At 46.2% G+C, this 23917-nt stretch overlaps 1 protein-coding gene across 1 annotated transcript in view; it reads right to left on the minus strand.

The window, feature by feature from the left end:
- Positions 1-23594, minus strand: part of Polr3a (RNA polymerase III subunit A) — a 39023-nt gene extending 15429 nt beyond the window's left edge. Inside the window, exons 1-19 of the mRNA NM_001414889.1 lie at positions 23390-23594; positions 20823-20958; positions 20554-20691; positions 19327-19498; positions 18920-19074; positions 16333-16572; positions 16058-16220; positions 15805-15941; positions 13263-13366; positions 12023-12164; positions 10305-10445; positions 8067-8136; positions 7254-7381; positions 6976-7114; positions 5730-5894; positions 4103-4275; positions 2190-2301; positions 1225-1343; positions 509-646 (exon numbers count right to left, since the gene is read on the minus strand). Coding sequence (NP_001401818.1) covers positions 509-646; positions 1225-1343; positions 2190-2301; positions 4103-4275; positions 5730-5894; positions 6976-7114; positions 7254-7381; positions 8067-8136; positions 10305-10445; positions 12023-12164; positions 13263-13366; positions 15805-15941; positions 16058-16220; positions 16333-16572; positions 18920-19074; positions 19327-19498; positions 20554-20691; positions 20823-20958; positions 23390-23433 — 2616 coding nt within the window. The 5' untranslated portion in view covers positions 23434-23594. The remainder of the gene's footprint in view (positions 1-508; positions 647-1224; positions 1344-2189; positions 2302-4102; positions 4276-5729; positions 5895-6975; positions 7115-7253; positions 7382-8066; positions 8137-10304; positions 10446-12022; positions 12165-13262; positions 13367-15804; positions 15942-16057; positions 16221-16332; positions 16573-18919; positions 19075-19326; positions 19499-20553; positions 20692-20822; positions 20959-23389) is intronic.
- Between the last annotated feature and the right edge of the window lie 323 nt (positions 23595-23917).

Consider the following 23917-nt stretch of genomic DNA (forward strand, 5'->3'; position numbering starts at 1 on the left):
AGCCCTGCTACCCTGCAGCTGTAATTCCCGGGAGCCATGGAAAGAGAGAATAATGGGATCCAAACAGTAGCAAAGTGGGAGGCAGAAACTACTCAGTAACTACCAGGCCAGTGTCACCTCACACCCTTCATTGCTAGGAAACTGCTAGAGAGGGCGAATCACAAGTTTGGGCTATAAGCTGAGCATCTTCCTCTAGGGCACTGAGTCTCTACCATTCAGGGTCCATAGGACAATCTGAATTGGGTTACTATTTTGTTCTGGAGCACCTACATGTCTAAATGTTCCCCTTCAATACCAAGATGGTGGTAAACCACAGCTCATGAACAAAAACAAAAACACACAGACATAGACACATATTCTCTCTCTCTCTCTTTCTCTCTCTCTCTCTCTCTGTCTGTCTCTCTCTGTCTCCTCTCTCTCTCTCTCTCTCTCTCTCTCTCTCTCTCTCTCTCTCTCTGTCACACACACAGAGCTGCTGCTCTGCAGCTAATGATACTTCCTCACTTACCTGCATGTATCCTGTTTCAGCAGTCTTTACAGCTGTGTCCACCAGACCCTCCCGACCAGCCATTGTGTGGAAGAAAAATTCAGTAGGCGTTAAGCCAGAGTAAAAGCTGTTAGCCACAAAGCCTTTGGCAGCAGGGAGCTAAAAAGAAGCAGGAAAGAAGAAAATCAAATGAAGTTCAAGATCCAAAATTGTGAAATCCATCCACATAAGAAAATGTTCCCTGGAGGCTTCTCACACCCAGCCAGAGGCTGAAGAACTGGTAGATGCTGTATGCTTTGCCTGCAGTAGAAACGATTTGAACAGGCCTTCTCTGCAGGAATGCCAGTGCACGTGAGTGCTTCAGAGAGCGAAGTGTGAGTTGGAGCTGCCGTCCCAAAGTGTTAAGGAACTCGGCAGGTGCCAGACCCATTCCTGGGAAGCTGCTGCCTTCAAGACGTCCTTATTGTGGGCCAGCACTACCCACCTCCACATAAGAGGTGGACTAAAACCTTAAAAATGAACTGTTGTGATTGATGGTGGTGAAACTCTCACATATCGACAGTCACTAACAAGCACTTCAAATGCTTCAAGACTGATGTGAAGGGGACCTCAATGCCACAGCCACACATCATATTAAACATCCCATGGAAAAACCAATGGTGGCATTATACCCTGACAGCTCTGTGTTCCTAGAGGACAACCTAGACAAACCTTCCCAATCCTCCACTGCCATTTACCTTTGAATGCTTCTCAAAGTGAGGCAAAGATCTGTTCTCAAAGCCATCTGGAACACGGGAGCCACTGATGGCTTGCTGTCCCACACAGGCAATCATCTGTGATATGTTAATGAAGGAACCTAGGGCACAGGTCAGAATGTAAATTATACTAGAAAAATGTAAAAATGCAGAACAGTAACAGAAGCCAGGCAGAACAGGGGATAAAATAGAATGGGACACAGCACAACCCTTATGCTCACAACCTAGGAGTCCACGGGTTGCTACGGCAACATAGGTGAAGGCAATGAAAGGGCTCAGGGGCATGTGCATGTGTGAGGTGGAGGGAAGCCCCTTTGGGACCTTTCAGATGGTCACCAGAATGGGGTTTGCATACATAGGAGGACAGGGAGAAGGAATCTGAAAGTGAGTGCAAGAGAAAGAAGCAAAGACTGAGGAGTGGAAACCCAAGGTGCACACCAGGGACAGGAAGTAGAACAATGGGTAAAAGGCAGCCAAGGTAGAGAGCTAGAATTCTATTTCATAATAAACAAAAATTACAGCAATAGAAGCCTCAGGTTCTGAGTTTGAGCACAGATTATGAAATCTGATACTTTTACAGGTCTGAGTAAATACGGTTACATTTTGCCACATCTGAGACAGAGCTACAACAGGTCAGTAATAGAGCACCTGCCTAAGATGCACAAAGCCCTAGATTTGATACTCAACACCACAAAACAGAAAAAAGGAAATAGTGCTACATCACTAAATCTATTACCTTTGAACTCAGGAACCCAGTCATATTACCAACTAGTTTCTCCAAAAGACTTAAACTGCCCTAAATGCAAAGGTTCAGTCATCCATGATTTAGAAACAGGCACTTAATGAAATGAAGAACCTCTATAAAGTTACAAGTACCAAATATCTGTATTCTTCAGCCAAGCCCCTGGCAGGCCACACAAACATCCAACCCTGTTGGCTTAGCTCACCTTTGGAACCACACAGGGCCATGGTGAGAGGGCTGTTGCTCTTGTCCAGCTCTCGGAGGCAGGCACTGCCAGCATGGTCCCGGATCACAGACAGCTCCTTCAGGATCAGAGCCTGGGGCGAGTGGGACAGGGAAGAAAATGCAGTCCGTGAGAAGCCATGCTCTGGCTCTACAGATCACAAAGCTTCAATGTGACATTTACAGAAAATTCAAATGATGTCCAATTTCCAATCAGTGAAGTTTACTGAGCTCTGATAATCAAAAAGTCCAAGTGGCATAGAGGCCTTTCTTCTGGAGAGCTCTGAAAGAGTGTGAATAGCTAATTATAATAAAATCCTGAAACAAAAAGTCCAATTGTTCATGAAGCAGAATGTATACATGGCCTTGTGTATTGCTGTCTGTGTCAGCTCCTGGATATCCCACTGTGTATATGCACACATGGCCCTGTAAAGACACATGTGGCATGTGAAGAAGAACTGCTCACTCTGCTTGTCTCTCTACCTGTTCTCACCAAGCATGCTTTCAACTTGTAAGAGCAAAGAATGTGACAAGATGACTCCAGGAGCCCCCTTACCTATGAGCACAGTCATAACACACAATTTAAGGTGCCTGGTGAACCCCCTAGAAGTCCTGGTCCTATTGAGGACTCTAGTAATTTGAAGCATCCCAGTAAGACTTAAATGTCTTCCAGGGGATTACTATATATACTATATATACGCAGGAGGCTATGGCGGGATTGTAATTAGAGACTATGAAGGCTTACATAGAGTAACCTTGTCTCAAACACCCATCACGAAAAGAATTCTTCTTCTCTCCACCTTTTTTTAGTCATAATATTGTTAAAGTTGCCTAATCTGGTCTTGAACCCTCTTTAGCAAAATATTTATATGATCTGAAGAGAAAATAAAATACTAGCTTTGAACTATCCATTTTCCTGCCTCAGCCTCCACGTGACTGGGATTATAGGTGTGTGCCACCACGTCCAGCTTGGAAAACTTAACGCTTCAAGAGCCTATCTTCCCCACTACAGTGAGATAAAGGCATAGGGGTCAGGTCACAGAGAAGGCAGAAAAAGAGAGATATGGTAACACATACTTGCGAATCCCAAGGCTCAAGGACACTGAGGTCAGAAGAGTTTGAATTAGAGACCAGCCTGAGCTACAGAGTGAGACTCTCATGAAACAGAACAAAACAAAGCCCAGTGCCCCACCTGCTGGGGGGGTGCCCCACCTGCTGGGGGGGTGCCCCACCTGCTGGGGGGGTGCCCCACCTGCTGGGGGGGTGCCCCACCTGCTGGGGGGGTGCCCCACCTGCTGGGGGGGTGCCCCACCTGCTGGGGGGTGCCCCACCTGCTGGGGGTGCCCCACCTGCTGGGGGTGCCCCACCTGCTGGGGGGTGCCCCACCTGCTGGGGGGTGCCCCACCTGCTGGGGGTGCCCCACCTGCTGGCACCCCAGTTACTCTAGAACTTTATGCTTCTAGAGGAGAGGTTAACAGATTTTGATGGGGCCAGCTCAGGACTCAGCCAAGCAGTTTCGCACGTGAGGAGGCTGTGTGTAAGACCGTCCAGCATGAGTATTTCCTGCCCTATACATACCCAAGCCATGGTAATGATCAGCCCACTGAGAGCTAGAGTTTGGTGTCTATGGAAGGATGCTGGAGGCAGGGAGGGCAGAGGCACTGAGTGACAGTCAGAGCAGCCCCATGAGGTCAAAGAACAGATATCATGTTTCCATACCAGAGAGCATGGAGCAAAGGCCCTGTCTTGTCAGAAAATAAGAACACAGGCCAGGACTGCAACAGATGGTGCTTCCCTTCTCGCTCCTCTGCCATCTCCTCTTCATGACTTTTAGCCCATCCCCAAGCACACTGTAAGCAGGACAACTGACCGTGCCGATCTGGAAGGCAGTCTCACCTCTAGTGTCTCCTCAGCAGTGCAGCCTGGCTGCTGCTGCAGCTTGCCTGTGTTCAGGGCTTCAATGTATTCGTCACATTTTTTGTAGCCAGCATTTAGTAGCTCATACTTGGCTTTCAGCAGTCCCTGGCCAGGCGTGACGTCACCAATCCCAATGGAGAACCCACGGTTAGCTGAAGAAGAATTGGCAGGCAGGGTAAGAGAGTGATAACCATTTTCCGTTAACCTGTCAGGCAGAGCTCATCCTACCGCCTGCCCTCTTCTCAGAAACCACTTTCAAAGAGAGAAAAGGAGGAAGTGTTAGGCTGGGGTGTAACTCCGAGGGGAAAGAGCTGTGTAAATCTGGGTTCTGTCCCCAGTGGGGAACGAAAAGGCAATATAAATGCCATTTCCGGTAGGCCGGGACTAAGCTTCAATGTGAAGAAGCGTGGCTGAGTGGTCAGTCTCAGCTGCATGGGAAAGGAGAGGACCTCCCATGTCGGGAGGTGGAGAACCAACAAGGCTTAAGCCTGAGATTGCTAGGTCCTACAGACATGGAGATGAATATACTCAAAACCAGACGAACGGGTGGGAAGTCTGTGTAAGGAACAGGCTCTGGCTGTGCTCCAAAGGGAGACAGCAGGACACATACTCAGGAAGGAACCAAGGGCTCCAGATTTGGGAATACTAGTCACAGCCGATAGGACGACATGACACTGGAGAACCACCTGTGCAATACAGAGCAGGGAAATCTGAGCCCCTCCTGTCCAGCTTCCAAGTCACTATCCCTGGGGAAGACATGTCTTCTGATGCCTCTGAGGGAATCAAGCCTCCCTAGGGAAACCTGTTACTGCTGGAGATAAGTGGTGGCCCTTTGGGTGCGATGTACTAATCGCTGATTGGAAATGGGGCTGTGGGTTTGATGGTCCCCTAGGTTCCTTGGTTGAACTGAGAGTCGGCCTTCTCACTGCAGACCAACACGTATCAACAGAAATGATAAGAGATGAATCAACAGTAAAGACATAGGTAATAGAAAAAAGGTATAAAAAGCACAATTTATGAAGTAAATAGAAATGTAATTAACACAAGGTAAAAACAGCAAGAAATGAAGATAACATTATCCAAGAAATAATGAGGAAATTTCCAGAAAGAAAGGACACGGTTGCAAATTTATGACTGACTGATTAGCATAAGAAATGAAAAGGCTTACATATACCAGGGCTTACCACTATGAACTTTTCCAAAAAGCACAAGACAACACACACACACACACACACACACACACACACACACACACACACACACACACACACACACACACAGTATGAGTGGTTGGGATCAAGAGAAGCCCAGAGGGACCATTCCCAAGTACCTGGGCAGTGTCACATAAAGGGCTTTATATGCAGTGAGCCCATTTATAGACAATGGGAAGCTACTGAAAGTTCTGATTAGGAAGAAAAAAAGAAAATCAAATTCACATCCCCAATTTGGCAGGCCTGAGTTGACCTTACTGCTACATGCACACATGACTTAGCATTCTGTCCTGTGTGGGCGTGAGGATGAAGCGGTGGAAGAGCACTTAGAACACATTAAGCCTTCCCTACTGCAGCGGCATTAACATGAAACATGAAGCTACTGAGACACTCACACAGGTAGACAGGAGCCAGCCTGGCAAGCCGAGACATGGCATCGGCAGCCTCGTTCTGCCCCCAGTCTCGAAGCAAGATGTAGAAGATGTTGTTCTTGGACCCCGACCCCAGAGTCCCTTTGTCCATGCTGCCGCACATCAACTCGCTGTTCTGGATGGTGACATCTGGAAGGGTGATACTTGACAATGCATTTAGGTGGACAGTTATCTGGTCAACAATAATGTTAACATCCCGAAAATTCAAAGTACAGCCAAAGAATTTCTCCTTAAAACCTTGTTTTCTGATAAGGCAACAAATATGAGAAGAAAGTATCCCTCCAAACACTAGACACAGTCTAGTCTGACCTTCAGAGAGCTCAGCAGGGCATCCCGGATAGTCACAGAGCTAGTCCCAAGGCCCTGCTAGCCATGCTCATTCTGACCTTCGCTATGCCAGGGACTGCTTGCCAGGAGCTGGGAGAGCTAAAACGATTGTGCTAGACAGTAACCACTGGATGCTGGTTGTGAATCTCACTCAGAGTCACTGATTTTACTAAAGAGACATGAATGAACTGTATTTAAATCCTCTTTCTGGGGGTTGGGGATTTAGCTCAGCGGTAGAGCACTTGCCTAGCAAGCACAAGGCCCTGGGTTCGGTCCCCAGCTCCGAAAAAAAGAAAAAAAAAATCCTCTTTCTGTTATGCCAAATCTTCATGTTAGCAAGACTTCTTTCTGACCAAATAAATTAAACCCATCAGTCTTGAGGAGGGGTGTAGTTCTGTGAGAGCATCATGCATAAGGCCCTGAGTTCAATCCTCACTACCAAAGCAGAGCAAGGTGGGACTGCTCACCACGGAAGTGCCAGCCAGCACTCTTGAAGTGAAGCAGAAAGATGCTGTTAGCTCCATGTTGGTTTGGGCTACAGTGTGAGACTTTACCTCCATTAAAAGCTCACCTAGTTAGTAGTTGTGCTGTTAGACAATGAATATATTGTCTAAAAGGCATATATAATAATAATAATAATTATGATAGTAACTTATAAACCTTAAACAACCTTTGATGCTCACCTGCTCCCCACTCCCCAGAAAAAAAGAGAAATTGCACTAACTGACAAAACCATTAAAAAGGACCACTCTGACCCCTGGATCTCTGCCATCTAGAGGAACCAAGACTGATATTTCCGAAAAAGATCACTTCCTCCTGAGGCCTTTGTAGGAACAAGAGTGGAGTTCACTCTTTGCCATCCCATCCCTTCCCTTCCACTCACAGGAATCGTTGGTGCAGAGGTCTTCCCCCTTGCCACAGTACTGCTTGCCCTTGGTTCGAAGGTTGGCCCTCACTGGATTGTCGTCACTAGGCCTGAGGATGACACTGAAGATTTGCTTTCCGGTCCACAGGGTGACAGGCTGGAGGAAAGGAGGGACAGATGAGCGCTGGTCTTCTCTCTCCACTTCAGAAAGGCAAGAGGGTGCAGTGGGGACAGGCAAGCCCAGCAACGGCATGGCCCCCTTCACTCCACCCCAACCCACGTGGACCCCAACACACCTTTAGTATTGTAGGGGGTGGGAGGCGCACTTTAATTTTTTCATCTTTGCCAACCAGTATTGAAGCAATGATCTGGCAAGCCTTGGCTCGATCAAAGAAAGTGTCCTTGAGGGTGAGGAGGTAGGCACCTAAGAAGGTAAGGAACCAGCACAAAAGGAAAAGAAACCATATTGGGGAAGCGCACACATTTTTAACCTTTAAGTCTGTTTCCTAGATTAGAATTCAAACAGAGGTACTGACTGTGCCCCCGACTCTACCCCTAAGTTAGTGAAGTGGCTTTGTCCCATCCCCTGCCTCAGTTAGAGCTGTGGCAGTCAGTACCTGGGCCAGATACTAGGCCCCTCTAGTTTCATCATAAGCTCAGTCAGCCCAGAGGAAACCCTAATGAACATCTCCCAACACATGCTCAGCCTATATGAAGCCCCACCAAATCCCCAGACTCAGCCTACCTGAAGCAACACTCTTTGCCCCCACCTCCTCTCCCTAAGCCTCCACCATAAAAGAAACAACAGAAAAATAAATGCAAAGTCTGTAGAGCTCAGTGAGTGCACCCAGAATCAAATGATAATCAACCGGTTTAAAATAAATACCTCCAGCAAGCTCAAGGGTAAACGACAAACCTAAAAGCACAGGGCAGAGCACGGAGGTGCACACCTATACCGATGACACCTGGGAGAGTGGGGCAGGATTCTGAGCACCAGCCCAGCCTAAGCCACCCAGGGGACCCTGTCACAAACCAACAAGTGAATAGCATACAATGAGCAGTGTTCAGTTCAGGCCATCATAGGAATCACTGTGGCTTCCCAAACTCACCTGTTAGGAAGTCCTGAATGGCAGCAATGAGTGGCTCCCCATTTCTTGGGGTTACAAGGTTCGCTTTGGTCTGAAGGAGAAACAAGTACAAGTCAGACACTCTAGCTGTACACTGCAGCCTGCATCTGTGACTGTTGAACTGTGAGGTCTCTACCCCAGCATCCTTATTATCTGGTAGCTTCCTTATCTACCAAGGGAAAAGAAAACTCTCTAGTAGGCACTCATTCTGTAGCCCAGGTTGGCCTAGAGCTCACTCTGTAATCCAGGCTAGACTGGAACTCACAGTGATCCTCCAGCACCAGCTTCCCAAGCACTAGCATTAACAAGTGTGGAACCAGTCCAGCTAAGAATGCCCTTCAGTGAGTGCTAAGAGAGTGTTAGCTCTGAAATCAACAAGTCCATGTTTCTCCACAATCACAGCAGGACTGAGCAATTTCTCGTGTTTGAGCTGTCAAGTTCTAACAGCACTTGAGAACAGGCAGAAGTTTCCATGTCAGAGTGGGAATCTTCCAATGTCCATGAAGTGATACAGAGCACTGCTGTGAGACTGGGTTTTCTGGGCCTCCTTGCTACCTCCAAGACCCTGCCAGACCTTTTACTTCCCAACTGTAAGCCACCATGCAGTGATGACCCCCATGTCCCCTAGGTTTTGAGTGAAACTCAAACATTTGTTCAGATAGAGCAGACCCCACACACATGCAAGTGTCTAAGCCTATAGTTAACAGTTGTGATTTTAGCCAAGAAGTTCGTCTAACAGAACAACAATGGTGTGGCCCCTACAAGCAGATTCTGACTGGATGAGTCCAAGTGCTAGCTATTCTTCCTGAGAACATTTTAGTATTACTTTTAATTACAAAACAGCAGGTACTTTCTGTTAGAAAAACAAACAAAAACCCTACAAAGGCAGACAATGCAAACCTCAGAATTAATACATGGACTAAGGCCTAAATCAGTGTTAAGTCTGAAGTATCACATCAGTGATGAAGCCTGTAGCTAAGTGCAGTATTGTAAGTCTATTATATTAAGGCTAAAAGCAGATGTAGGAGGATCATGGTGAGTTCTCAGCTAGCCTGTGCTACAGAGCAAGCCCATCTCAACAATGAACGTGTGGAGGCGGAGTGTGCCTTAGTGGTCGAGAGTACAAGCCAAGGAGTAAATCCCAACACTACAGAAGAAAAGCTGGATCAAAGAAATAACTGGCCTTTAAAAAAAAAACCTATTTACATTTAGAGGGACTGGGAACTGAATTAACAGCTTTGAGCATGTCAGCAAAGAGTCCACCATAGCGCCATAGCCATACTCTCCCTACAAGTGATTTTTTTGGGGTAGGATTATAGAATACTTACAACTATGACATAGGTTAGTTTATAATGTAGAAATGTAAGCCAGAGGAAAAAAAGGCCAAGCCAGATGTAGTGTAATGTATAGTTTGACCACTTAGGAGACTGAGGCAGGAGGATCACTTGAGCTCATGACTTCAAGGCTAACACAGGCAACACACCTAGGTCCCAATTAGAATCCACAAAACCCAAAGCTCTACAAAGGAACCAGTCAGGAATTATTAAAGGGCAGAGTCTGACAGAGAAGACCCCCAATAGTGCCATGTGCCGCAGGAATAGGAAGGGCAGTGAGGACAGTGCATAGACAGAGACCAACTCCTCTAAGCAGGTGCCAACCTCCCTATCATAGAACCTCTGCAGCCACAGCAGTCTCATTTTAAGTCTGGAGGAGAAAAGAGTTAGTGCTGTGCCCTTTAAGAGGCCAAAGTAACATGAAATACACTTCAGGGAAGCTTCATTTAGAACATACATGTGCCAAAAGCTACTGGGAAATCCACTTGGTTGGGCATCTTCCCCGACAAGGGCCATACTGGCACTGATTCACACCCCCCTGCCAACTTTTTTGAGATAGGATCATGTAATCCATGCTGGCCTTGAACTTATAATGTTCTTGTCTCTACCTCCAGTGGGCTGGGTCTCACTCAATAGCTAAGGTTCTTAAGTGCTGGAGTTACAGGCAAGCAGTACCATGTCAGGCTATTTCTTCTCTTCTCTTTTCTTCTTTTCCTTAGACACAGTTTCTCTGCGTAGCCCTGGCTGACCTAGAACTCACACTGTAGAGCAGGCTGGCCTTGAACTCAGAGATTCGCCTGCCTCTGCCACCACTACTGCCCAGCTGAGCCTGGCATTGACCTGCACTGCCATTTCATGTGGGGCCCGTCTCACAGGCACTACCTACCCCCATGAGAACAAGGGCCTCTGCTTTGGCTTCCTCTGTCTGGGGAAGATGAAGGTTCATTTCATCCCCATCGAAGTCTGCATTGTAGGGAGTGCAGACACATTCATTGAATCTGAAGGTTCGATGAGGCTTGACCTTGGCCTATAGAACACCAAACAAAATGAAATATGAAAAGGACTTAGGCGTGTCCAGAAGAAAAGCACTTCTACATGTTCTGTTGTGGTAAACATCATTTGTAGATCTAGTTAACAAGCTCTGGTGACCAAAACAAATGTAACATACTATAAGGCAGACACCAACACAGGATATGACATGTACACTCCACAGTACCCAAGCAGTCATTAAGTTTCACACTGAGTTTATAACAGGTGGAAGTCAAAAAAACAAACCTATCAAGTAAGTAAACTGGAAGTGCCTGCGTCTCACCTCCACCGACTGAAAAGGAAGGGAAAGAACTAGCCATGAATACTCTTTCCTCTGTGAACTGCACTTCAGGGGGAGCCACTGCTCCAACAGCAAGGAAAAACTTTCATTAAACTTGTCTGGATAATGCAGGAGAACAGAAAGAAATTAGAAATTAGGCCTCAGTATTTGAATCTTTTTATTAGCATCAACCAGAGTGGGTGGCCAGATTACACGAACCTCCCCAAATAAGCCAAACACAATAACCAACACCATTTAGACATCAGTTCTGCCAAAAAGGCGAACCTGAATCTGGGGATATCTTCAGGCTCATTTTGAGCTCACAGGGATGAAAAGCAGTAGCAGGAGCAGAGCCTCATCTGCAGGGGGGCCCACAACACAGCTCTCCAAAACCATGTCTGCCTCTGCTGGTGCCTATGACATTCGACACTCTTCAGGAGGCCTGCTGATACAAGTCCTTTAAGCATTTCAGTTGCTAAGTTAACAGGCAAAAGCAAAACCAAATGATTTTCTGCCTATTTTATACAAAGCTGTATGCACAACACGTTTGCCTTTGCAAAATGAAACCATTTCTGCTGTTTTCACACCAACTCTCAATTAGATCTGTGCCACTGTGGGCTGGGTATGGTTCTTACAGCTTGAATGTGAAGAACTCTTTAGGGAGGGGCTGCAGAGGGTTCTGAGGTTAGAAGTGCTTGCTACTCCAGAGCACGCAAATCTGGTTCCCAACCCATTCTGGTCCTCTCACACTGCCTATAATTCCAGTTCAAGGGATCTCATACCCTCTTAGGTATCTGCACACACATGGCACGCACGCACATGCATGTGCGCGTACACACACACACACTCTCTCTCTCCAATAATAATAATAATAAAAAAAATAATAATAATAAACTCTAAAAAATAAAGTAAAAATTAAAAAGTTCTATTTCTGACAACCTGAGTTTGATCTCTGGGAAGCACATAGGAAAAGAGAATCAGTTTCTGTGCATTGTTCCCTAACTCCACATATGCATCATGGCATGACCATAGACACAGTCACACAGACAGACACATAGACATAGACATAGACACAGACACAGACACACACACACACACACACACACACACACACACACACACACACACACACACACGATTTTAAACAAGTTTTCTTTAAACTGAAATGGAAAGTTCAAAGTTATAAAACTTGGAGATTTTCAGCATTTTTAAGTTAACTCACTGACAATTCAGCACACTATATACGCTGTAAGTTCCCACTCAGCAGGAAGTAAGAGTGGGAACCTCACACTCACCAGATGGGCCATGATGCTCAGTTTGTGCAGTGAGGGCTGCCGGTTGAACAATACCACGTCTCCATCTATCAGGTGTCTCTCTACAATGTCACCGAACTTGAGCTCCTGAGCCATCTTTTCCCGATTCCCATACTTCAGGAACCTACAGGTGCAGAATGCACAAGGTCTCTGAACGAAGTTCTCCCCTACAGTTCTCGTCCTGCAGATCAGGAACTGGTGTCTATGACACTTAAACTAGTCTGAGACAGACATTACCATCTGACTGACTAATTTGAGACAAGGTCTTCCCATGTAGCCAGGCTGACCTGGAACTTGTAAGCCTCCTTCTTGCCTTAGTGTGGGCTTCCAAGTGCCTCTGCCACCACACACGGCTCCATTTTCAAGATATAACACTAGTCTATGTATCATCAGGAAAAAAGCTGTTAACCTATGCCAAGTTGATTATAAGACATGCCCTACTTTTAGAAATGAGAAAACAGCTAAGAATATGGCTCAGTGGCAGAGCCCTAGGTTCAAATCCCAGCTGAGTACACCCCAATATGGACTATACATCGAGACACACACACACCACACACCCCCACCCCTGCTCTTTGTTTTTTCAAAACAGGGTTTCTCTGTGTAGCCCTGACTGTCCTGGCACTCACTCTGTAGACAAGGCTGGCCTCAAACTTGGAGCTCTGTCTGCCTCTATTTCCCCAGTGCTGGGTTAAAGGTGTGCTGCCATCACTCAGTGAGACCCAACTTTTAAAAAGAGGGTACTGGGAGCTGGAGGTATGGCTCTGCAGGACATAGGATGTTTGCTTAGCATCCTCAAAGTTCCGGATTCATTCTCCAGACCCAGGAGAGACAGGTGTTAAACACTAAAGTATTTTGTTTTAGAATCATAGCAATATAGTAGTGCGCCTTTTTGCACAGGATTCTTAAGATCCCCATGACAGAAGCCATTAGCGGTCACCTCACCTGGTGCCGCAAACCAAACCTGGTGAAATGAGCACCAGTGAGCGTAACAGAGAAAACAGACATCTGTACCTCAAGGTGCTCTGTGCATCCAGGTCTAATAATGTCGCGTGCTAAAGACCAATATACTTCCTGCACATGCAGTGATTAAACAGTAACAGACATAAGTACACTCGACTGAAACATGCACACTACACTCCAACACGCCACTATTTGGAATGCACGCCATGGTCCTGGGGAGCAGTGCTGTAAAGCAAGTTAATCCCAATTGGGAAGGCATTACCTTTTCATCTGCATGTGCCTCTGTTGGATAAAATTGGCTCCTGGGTGAACATCTGGGCCATTTCGAACCAGTTTCCTCAAAAAATTGATGTTTGCTTTGTTCACCTATGGGACCATGATAAAAAACAAAAAACAAAAAGACCCACACACAATGAAACAATCTTTCCTTTCATAAGCTAGCCAACAGCACTCAGTTGTTCCTTGTATAGATTCTAAGAGAAAAAGAGAACAGTGAGCTGGCAGGCAGGAGACTAGATCTAAGGAGGCATGGCTAAGTCTCTTCTCAGTCTCCAGTGTCCCCATCTGTACCACTCTGTACTGCACAGTGTAATACTGTACTGGATTGCAGTCTGAGGCAGCTTCATCTGCCAATGTGTACTAGGCTCTAAGACCTAGAGATGCGGCAGCCAACACCACGGGCCGTGGCCTGCTCCAGCCATACTCTCTAACTTCTCAGTCAGCAGTTCCATGGGAGGGCATTAGATCGTTTTTCATTCTAACGAGGACACGAGGAACAGGTTTACTATAAGCACCGATGATCCAGGCTGTCTATAAATCACAGGTATGCAATCAATCAGTGAGTTTTTATGAGCAGGCCCTACAGTGCTCTAGGTGTCCATGCAGAGCTCAGTTTTGGGTGTTCTGTAACCACCATCTTATATAAACTCACTGCGCATGAACTGAGTGCAGACTGATACAGGCTTTCTGGGTGACCAGCAACAGCTTTCTAATGATCAAACTCCTTGACTCTGTGATTCTACAGTTTAAAAACTAACACCCCATCCCAAAAAACTAACTAGGAAGAACTGATGGTTTTGACTATTTTGACAATTGTGTGTCCAGAAGTTTTTGGATGGCTAGACTGCAAAATGTACAAGCAAATGAGAAACACTGCTTATTTTACTTAGGTACCATTTAGGAAAAACATTTTCATGGAAATAGTTTAAATGTGAGGATTAAACCAACAAAGGTGCTGAAGATGTCAGCAGGGAGCAGAGGTGGAATGTATGGAATGTATGCATTCACAAGCAGGAAAGAGAGGGACTCCAGGGACCACACTGTCGCGCATCTCGACACGCCCCCAAAATGTGCACCCCAGAATGGTTAAGTAACACTGACGGAACTGAAAATAGATGGAGTGGGTTTTGGTGTTTGGGGGAAGCCTGACAGAGAAGGCATGACTTTTTGTTTTAAAACACTGCTGAGGGGCTGGGGATTTAGCTCAGTGGTAGAGCGCTTACCTAGGAAGCGCAAGGCCCTGGGTTCGGTCCCCAGCTCCAAAAAAAAAAAAAAAAACCAAAAAAACAAACAAACAAAAAACACTGCTGAATGAACCTGAGATGAGGCCTTCAACTATAGAACGTAGACAAAAGGGAAAAAAACATCAAAAGGAAAAGCTGACTCTTTTTGTTTTGCAAATATAAAGAAGTGTTCTGTTTTCATTTGCAGCTGTCTCTGACAGCAATTTGGTAAGAACTGGTGAGGTGGCTCCTTGGTTTGGTAAAATGCACACTATAGGTCATGTACACTCACACTCATGTAAGTGTACACACATATATGCAATCAGAATAAAAACAAAATACAACGAAAGTAACTTAGACACATTATCAATCTTCCCTTTAAAACCTTAAAAAGCTGATCTGGGCAGAGGTGGCACATGCCTTTAATCCCAACACTTGGGAGGCAGAAACAGGAGGAGCTCTGTGAGTTCAAGGCCTGCCTGGTCCACATAGTGAACTCCAGAACAGCCAGGGTTACATAGTGAGTGAGACCCTGTCTCAAAAAAAAAAAAAAAAAAAAAAAAAAACAAACCACACCTTACCAAAAACCAAAACACTTAAACTATTATCAATGGGCTGGAGAGATGGCTCAGCGGTTAAGAGCACTGACTGCTCTTCCAGAGGTCCTGAGTTCAACTCCCAGCAACCACATGGTGGCTCACAACCGTCTGTAATGGGATCCGATGCCCTCTTCTGGTGTGTCTGAAGAGAGCAACAGTGTAGGTAAAATAAATAAAATCTTAAAAAACAAAAAGCTATTATTCACTATAGCTATTTGATAATAACTGTCTCCTTAGAGTCGGTGAGAGGCTGCTTTTGGTCTGTGGAGAGGGTGCAAGTCAACGGTTGAGTGCTTATGTGACTGGCACCAGTGGTCCGAGGTTAGACCTCTACAACTACAACAAACATCCAACAAGCGCCAGCTACAATGATGACTATGCCAGTGTAGATGTTACTGTGTGTGCTGTGTGTGTTTAAAGTGAGATGGAGAGATGGCGGAGGGGTTAAGAGCACTGAACTCAATTTCCAGCAATTTCTCATGGTGGATAACCACCATCTGGATCTGATGCCCCCTTCTGTCCTGCAGATGTACGCAGACAGGGCACCCATTTCAAAACAAACAAAACCCCCATAAACAAAGAGGAATGAGATCTTCTCACAAAGCTGTGTGTTTCTGGGGATTTGCCTGTATGTGTAGCATGACCCATCCGATAGGAAACACTGCACTGAAACCAAAGAACTGGGCAGCTGAATGCTACGAACCTTCTCAGGAAAAGTTAGAATTTTGGCCACATGAACTGGCACAGCTACTTCATCAATGCGGAGGTTGGGGTCAGGTGAGATGACTGTTCGGCCAGAAAAATCCACCCTCTTCCCTGACAGATTACCTCTAAATCGACCTAAATAAATCAAAACACATCATGAGTTCCACGACACACTGTGCTGTTTGGCAGTTATCGGAACAGACATCTACTCCCTCACGAGGTGACAATGGCACATCCTGTCAGGAGCCTACCCTGCTTCCCCTTCAGACGCTGGACAAAGCCTCGAGTCCACTTCTTAGGTGCCATGTTGAGAGGGATGCCAGAGAGCTCACTGTTGATATAGAGGGCACACTGTAGCTGCAGGAAATCCCAGTCCTCCATGATCATCTGTGTCTTGGCTCCAGAGATGCGGTGCTAGAGTAGAGATCAGAAACAAGCCTGTTCTCTGCGTCTTCGCCAACTGAAACTAAGCAACATCTCCAGATGCAGCCACTGCAGGATGCAAAGGTTAACGGGAGACACTGACCTTTTTAATAACATCATTTAGGAAAATGATCTCGGTCAGTTTCATTGTCAGATCATCTTCATTGGTTCCAGACTTCAAATCACTCACGACAGAAGGTCTGATACACAGGGGAGGCACCAAAAGTCGGGTGAGAATCAAATCAGAGGGCTTTCCAGCTTCTGGGTTCATCAGAAGTAACGGGACATCTTCAGCTGGGATGCGCTTAAACAAGTTCAGAACTACTAAGGGATTCAAGTTCTCCTACAGGAAGTAGGAAGGAATAGGGAGAGTAGGTTAGTTTTTTTCAGGTTGGTAAGGTTATCCTTCCCTGTCTGCTTTGCTTGGAGACAGGATCCCAAATAGCCTCAAGCTTACTATGTAATGGAGAATTGCCTAGGGCAGGCTGGCCAGCCAAGCCCTAGGGTTACGCCTGTCTCTGCTTCCCCACGGCTGGGATTATAAGCACATACCATCACACTGGCTTGACATTTGAGTTCTAGATATTCATCACAAATCCTTTTGCAAGCACTTAACTGACTGAATCTTTCTTTTTATTATAATCGAATTTTTCTTAATAAGCTTATATGCATTACTTTTGAATTAAGCTCATTAAGTGTTAGACTGTGGCGGCTGGGGATTTAGCTCAGTGGTAGAGCGCTTGCCTAGGAAGCGCAAGGCCCTGGGTTCGATCCCCAGCTCCGAAAAAAAAAAACCAAAAAAAAAAAAAAAAAAAAAGTGTTAGACTGTGAAGGAGGCCAGGGCTCACAAGACTCCACTCCTAGCTGAGGAACCATTGCTAGTTGATAGCCCTTAGGAAAAGAAGAGCCAATTCTCTTTAAGGGTGTGGCTCCTGTTGGGTTAACCGTGCTCCAGTGATGACCTCACTCTTGATACATGGGCAGCATAAATTTGACTTGGTGGGTTAATAAAAAGACAAAGATCATGAAGGTAGGAAGGGACAAGCCATGAATCTGAGGGGATGTAGAAGAAAAGTAGGGTGAATATGATGAAAATATATTGCACGCATATGTGAACATAAAATTATTATATTAAAAATGTTAAGATATGAGTTGCTAACTTATTACAAACTATGCAAGTGATCAGAGATCTAAAGATCCTAAGAATGTAGCCAAGCATGGTGTCATACACCTTTAATACCAGCTTTTGGGAAACAGAGGCAGACCAGCTTGGTCTACGTAGTGAGTTCCAGGACAGCCAGGACTACATAGAACAGCGGTTCTCAACCTTCCTAGTGCTTTGATTCTTTAATACAGTTCCTCATACGGTGGTGATCCCCAACCACAAAATTATTTTCATTATTACTTCCTAACTGTAATTTTGTTACTGTGTTTTCCAATGGTCTCAGGTGACCTGTGTGAAAGGGTTGTTGGATCCCTGTGGTCAAAATGCAGATCGAGAAACACTGACAAAGAAAGACCTTGCCGCGAAAAGGAGCACTGACTGCTCTCCCAGAGGTCCTGAGTTCAATTCCCAGCAACCACATGGTGGCTCACAACCATCTGTGACGGGATCTGATGCCCTCTTCTGGTGTGTCTGAAGACAGCCACATGTACTCACAGAAAATAAGTAAATAAAATCATATATATATATATATATATATATATATATATATATAATTAGTTATAATGAAATGTTACTTAAGTTGACATTAACAAACATGTCCTAAAGGGTCTAGGAAAGAAACAAAGTTAGAAAGAAACGTCTGCATAGCTACTGCCATCAGGACCCCAAAGCATGGAAGGCAACTGTGGACAGCAGGGATGACACAGGTTAAGGAGCTCCTGTCTTCCAGCCATGAACACCTCCCTACCACATGATAAAATAAGGTAGGAAATCTTCAAGTCCATTGAGAAATGGTAGGAAAGGGACAGAGAGAGAACCAGCTGCAGCGAGACAGGACACTGGAATGTCATGGAACTGAAAGGCCCAAGGACTGTAAAGTCTAAGACACTTATTAGCAAGAGCAGCTCTCTGGGGCACTGGACTGGAAAGAGGCTGCTGGCAACTGAACCACAGACCAGCGCAGAGACCAGGAACTACAGGTAAGGAACACGGGAAGCAGGTAGAAGATGTGGGAGATTGCCGACCTCTATGGAGGGACCGTTCACCACGTCGGGACATACACTGTGTGACAGGAGTTTGAGGACTCACTAGTCTTTTGGGGACAGACTATAATTTCTGTCCAATTGCCATAGGTTCTTCTGGGTGTGGGAGTACAAGCCTGGAATGCCAGCACTTAGGAGACTGAAAAGTTATGGGAATGGAAGATCCTGGGCTACACCGAGAACCTGTCTACTCTCCCACCACCACTAGGAAAGAAAACACTAACGGGAAATCACAACCAAACAAGTAGAGTGAGAAAGCCAACTCAAATAGACTTTGCACCAGATATACACCCATCTCAGTCATGGGAGGTGCTAAGGGCAGAGGCATAAAACCCTCGTTACCGTCTGAAGACTGAGGGTACACTGGGGGTGGAGAGTGGAAGGGGAAAGGGATGAGTTTGTGTGCATGTGTGTGCATGTGTGTGGCCCGGCATGATGTTTGAGAGGTGCAGGCGAAGGCCCAGCACACATTTCCAACTCACCTGGGCCCTTCCTAGCAGTGGTTCAACCTCTTTGTTATGCTCAATGGCTGTCTCAAAAGACTGCAGGAAGTTTGATACAATGGGATCCACAACTTTTTTGTTTGTCTTGTATTTTTCATGAATTATCTTCAGCAAACCACATTTCTTTACAGTACCTACAAGAGTGAATTAATTTACCAAGGATTAAAATAGTCAGGTTCTCAGCTATGCTATCTAAAGGTTATAGTCTAACAAAACTGCGACGGCAATCAAGGGAGAGAAACATTTTCTAGGAACACACTGGCTGCTGGCCCCGTAATCACAGGAAATCATAGGAAAACAGCTGATTTAAAGACATCATACCGGATCAAGCCCAGAAACAAAGAGTGAGCAGAAGGGCCATCACTGAGTTTGGGCAATCGCCTCACCATTAAAAGCACCACAGTAGTGACAAGTGCTTTTCTTCCGGCACTTGTCTGAGATCTTCTTCTTCAGGCCTCGCTTCTGCAGGTAGGTTAGGCCAGGCCTCTTCAGGAAATCTAGAAACTGCTGCTTCTCTTCCTGGGACAGCATAATGTGGCAGCAGGTTTTGCAGATCATCTTTCAAAGGTTAAACAGAATGGAGACAGAGATAAGAGGGTAAACAATCCCTCCTCTTTAAAAATGACACTTCCGAAACTACTAAGACAGAGCATCGGGCAGTGCTCGAGGCCAAGCCTAATGACCCGAGTCCAATCCCTGGGAGCCACAAGGCACTAAGAGAAACTGACTCCCGAGAGTTATCCTGACCCCTATTGAGTGCGTGCAACAAGCGCACATGAAACAAATAAATAATATTACTAAATGTCACCGCTTTGTTGGCAAGATCTTGTCGCTGTATTTTCTTTGTGCTTTCTGTGTCGTTGGAATTGTTATCACTTTGGTACAGTGTTTGGGATTGAGCCTAGGGTCTTCTGCATGCTACGCATGCTTATTAATGAACTGTATCTACCCTACTGCCCTTGTTATTTAAATCAGGCTGATCTTGAACTCACATGTCTCAAGCTAGCTTCAAATCTGCAATCCTCCTGACTCTGCTCCTCTGTCCCTGTGATTACACGTGCACATCACCACTCCTGTAGTTTTTTTTTAACAGTTGCAATCTGGACTTTTCAGACCTTAAGACAAGGGTTCATCACACAGCCCAGGCTGGTCTTGGACCTGGGATTCTCCTTTTCTGCTTCTTGAGTGCTAAGATTATGGTGTATGTTAAGCCTAGCTTAGCACTGTTTGCAATGAGTAAACTACCACTTTCATTTGGGCGGATTTTTTTCTTTTAACATGCATTTATTTCAGTGTGAGCTACAGCTTATGTGTGGAGATCAGAGGACCTTAGGAGTCAGCACTCTCCTTCAACAACATGGGACTGGCAATTGAACTCAGGTGCTCAGATTGGCATCAAATGCCTTTACCCATTAAGCCATCTCCTCTGCCAGCTATTACTTTCTTAAGGGAAAGAGAACATTACAGAATCTGTATGAAATTTAAAATAATGCAAGAGTAGAATACGATGTACTTAGTATAAAAACTTCTCCTGGGTATGCCCCTCCCCAGTCATAGTTCCAGTTCATGCCAACGCCCCTGACCAAGCACTGCTGAACTTCTCCCTTGCTTACCTGTAAAATGCCAATGACAGCTCTGAAGTACCCGACATGAAAGCACGGCAGCTCTAGATCAATGTACCCATAGTGGCCCAGACAGTCTGCCAGGTTCTTCCCACAGGTCTCACAAGGACGATCCTTTTCACTTGTCCCCTTTGGAGGAAAGAACACCCAGCCATTAGTGGAGAGCACAAGAAAGGAGCCCAATCCTCATTTCTCACAACCAGTCGGGACTAAGCCTTTAGTGTGTCGACTGTGGAACACTGGGAGGGACAGGGCCTTACCATTCTATGGTCAAGCACTCCATACAACAAGGGGGCATGGTTGTTGTCTTGGCTGTACAGGTTCTTACTGACAACCTGGATATGTGCCTGCTGGCGCATCTCCTCAGGGGACTTCATTCCAAAACAGATATGGCTTCTGCAGTGGGAACAGAGGAAAGTTATATCAAAGCCCATGGATCTAGGCACACACGCACGGGCACAACCAAAACCAACCTGTCCTTCTGACTCGCTGCACAGTCTCGTTCCCTGACCCAAATATAGTTTAATAATTGGGTCCTCCTTCAAAATGTCTTTTTATCCTATGGGAAAGAGTTTCTATTTTCCTCATGAAATGTTATTCCTGGGTTGGGGATTTAGCTCAGTGGTAGAGCGCTTGCCTAGCAAGCGCAAGGCCCTGGGTTCGGTCCCCAGCTCCGAAAAAAAGAAAAAAGAAAAAAGAATGTTATTGCTCTCAAGGTCACTCCCTTGGTGGGTGGTCTTAAGGATGAACATACCTTTCTCAGGTTACTGTTCTGCGGGCACTGGGGGTTCACCCCACTCTCTTCCCCATCTGGACTTGCTTCCCTGTCTCTGCAATCAGGGTTCCCTACTCCCAATCGTTCCTCTCCTCTACTTATACTCTCCTTTTTTACTGTCTTCATTTAGTCCTTTAGTGTCTTGTGAGGTTTCCTCTAGACAGTGGACCGCCATTCTGGGTCATAACCCTCTTCTTTTCACTGTACAATCCTCTCGGGGATTTCCTTTGTATAGTCTTCCAAATCTCTTTAGGTTAGCCGCCTTTAGCCAACAGGGCGTGGGCATTTCCAGCTCAGTGTATCTGAAAAGTTATGTCTATCTCACACTCGTACAGGCTTCCCGGCCCTTTGCTATTTTCTAAGAAACACAGTCAAACAGCCATGTGCATGGACAGAGAGTTTATCTAGAGATACTGTGCCACTTTGAATAAAGGACTTAACATCTTCATAGGTAACTATCTGTTTTGAGTGGTGGGACGGGGGAGGGAGAGTGGGAACCAATGTCCTATGCAGTGGTAACTGTTCATAAAAGTTACAGAGAATTAAAATGACATGGAATGGTACAGTCTGAGAGGACACCAGGGTCTGGTCAGAATGCTTCTCTGCAAAGGTGACCTTCTAGCTGAATTCTAAGTAGGAAGGGGCAGTTAGGAGAATGAACATTTGAAGCAGAAGGTAAAGATCCCTTGGCCCACATGCACTGGGCATCACTCAAGAATCATAGACAAGTGGCACAGTGGTGCGCAGATCGCTAAGGGTACAAGATGAGCCTAGTAAGGCCTGCAGGCAGGGTTTGGGAATTAGGAGGGAATCACGTGTCAGTGCTGCTAGAAGATCCCAGTGACATAGATCTGGTTCACACTGAAAGGATGGTTCTTGCTCTGTGGCTTAGACTAGCCTCAAACGCCTGACCTCCTGCGTTGGCCTGAGTGTTGTAAGTATAGGCTTGCGCCATCTCGCTTGACCTTGTCTTTGTTCTAAGAGCATCTCTGGGCTGCTGTGTGAGGATCCTTTTATGTGAGTAGGGTGGCTGTGAAGGACAGAAATGGGTGGACACTCAGAAGAGCTGGGAGGTCACCCAGGTAAGATGCCTATCCCAGTGAATGGTGACCAACACAGAATTCAGTCAATCTCATCTTGTTCATACCTCTGTCTCTTCCATTTTATGCCCTATACCCCTTTAAATCCACTTCTCTCCAGTGTCCCCACATCCACCCTCAGACCCCTGGTCCCAGCTCGAGTCGTCATCATTGCCAGTCTGGAGCCCTGCCATAGCCTCAAACTCTGTCCTGGTCAAGCACTCCAGCAGTCCGACACAGCTTACAAGACTCACGTAGTGTAAGGCCCCTGCTTCACTTCCATCAGCCCACCCTGTCCCTCCAAAATGAGTTCTGAAAGAGGCCTGGTCTGCACTGGGCCCGGACTTATTCACTACTTGGTGCTTTCGGTGCCCTCTGCTTGTCTTTGCATTTGCCACAGCCATGGCTGATTTGTCTCCTCTAATAGACCAAGCAGAAAGACTGCAATCGTGCAGAGTCTTTGGTGCACAACGCGGGCCTCAGTACACTCTCTATGTAAGTTTAATGAAAAAATTGCGCCTTAAGCCTCCCCCGCCAAAAAAAAAAATAACTGAAAAGTTATCATAATGAGAGTCTAGGGCTTAATAGCTAAGCTTTGAAGCAGAGAGCCCAGAATAGCTGCCTGGTTCCTAAGTCTGCCACCTAGCTGCCTGTGAAGCCACTTTCCAGCTGGCAACCTTGAGTCAGCACACACTGTCTCCTCGTGCCACGGGAAAAGGCTCGCTGAGACGAGTCCGCGCAGGGATTCGGGAGGTGGCATCTTGACCCAGAATACCCGTCCCGACCCTGCTCTGTCCATCCCACTTTCTCCACTTCACTTCAGGGATACACCCCAACCTCACTTCGTCCTTTCCAGGATCTGCAATTCCACCATGTAACTTCTTCGCTCCCTTAACTGTCCCTCACCTGGGACCCTCTGGGACCCGGGACCTCAGCCTCCACCTCACCCCCACCCCTCTGGCTGCGTCCTTACATTTTCTTAGCCACATCCGTCTCGCGGAACTGCTCCTTCACCATGGTGCCGGCTGCCTGGACACCGTCCTCGAAGCTGCGACTATAAAAACCACTGTCTGTGCACCTTCCCGGGGTGCTTTGCTGTTCAGGGGTAAGAAAGTCGCAGCCGCCTCCTCGGCCACCGTAAAGCGCCGCACGTGCCGCTTCCTCTTCCGCCGCGGGACTTTGTAAAGAGAAGCTTTGCGCAGGCTGCTTTGAGCCCTCCCTCTAGATTGCCACCTAGCGGCTCCTGCGTGAAAATGCACCTAGGCCGCGCAGATCAAAAAATATCTTTTCCGGTGGAGTTCTCAAAACCGCAGAAGGGAAATACCGCTTTTTTTTTTTTTTAATCACAATCCCAAAAAGTTACGTCAAATAGAAAATTAAAAAGAAATCAGTAAGTACTTTGTGATTGAAGAAAATCTAATTGTTTAAGGGATATCGAAAGCCAAAATCCACCTGTCAAAGAAACAGAAGAGCACCTTGTAGGCAATCCAAAGAAGAAATA

The sequence above is a fragment of the Rattus norvegicus genome, chromosome 16 (genome assembly GCF_021556685.1).
Source record: "Rattus norvegicus strain SHRSP/BbbUtx chromosome 16, alternate assembly SHRSP_T2T, whole genome shotgun sequence".
In the NCBI taxonomy this organism is placed as follows: Eukaryota; Metazoa; Chordata; class Mammalia; order Rodentia; family Muridae; genus Rattus; species Rattus norvegicus.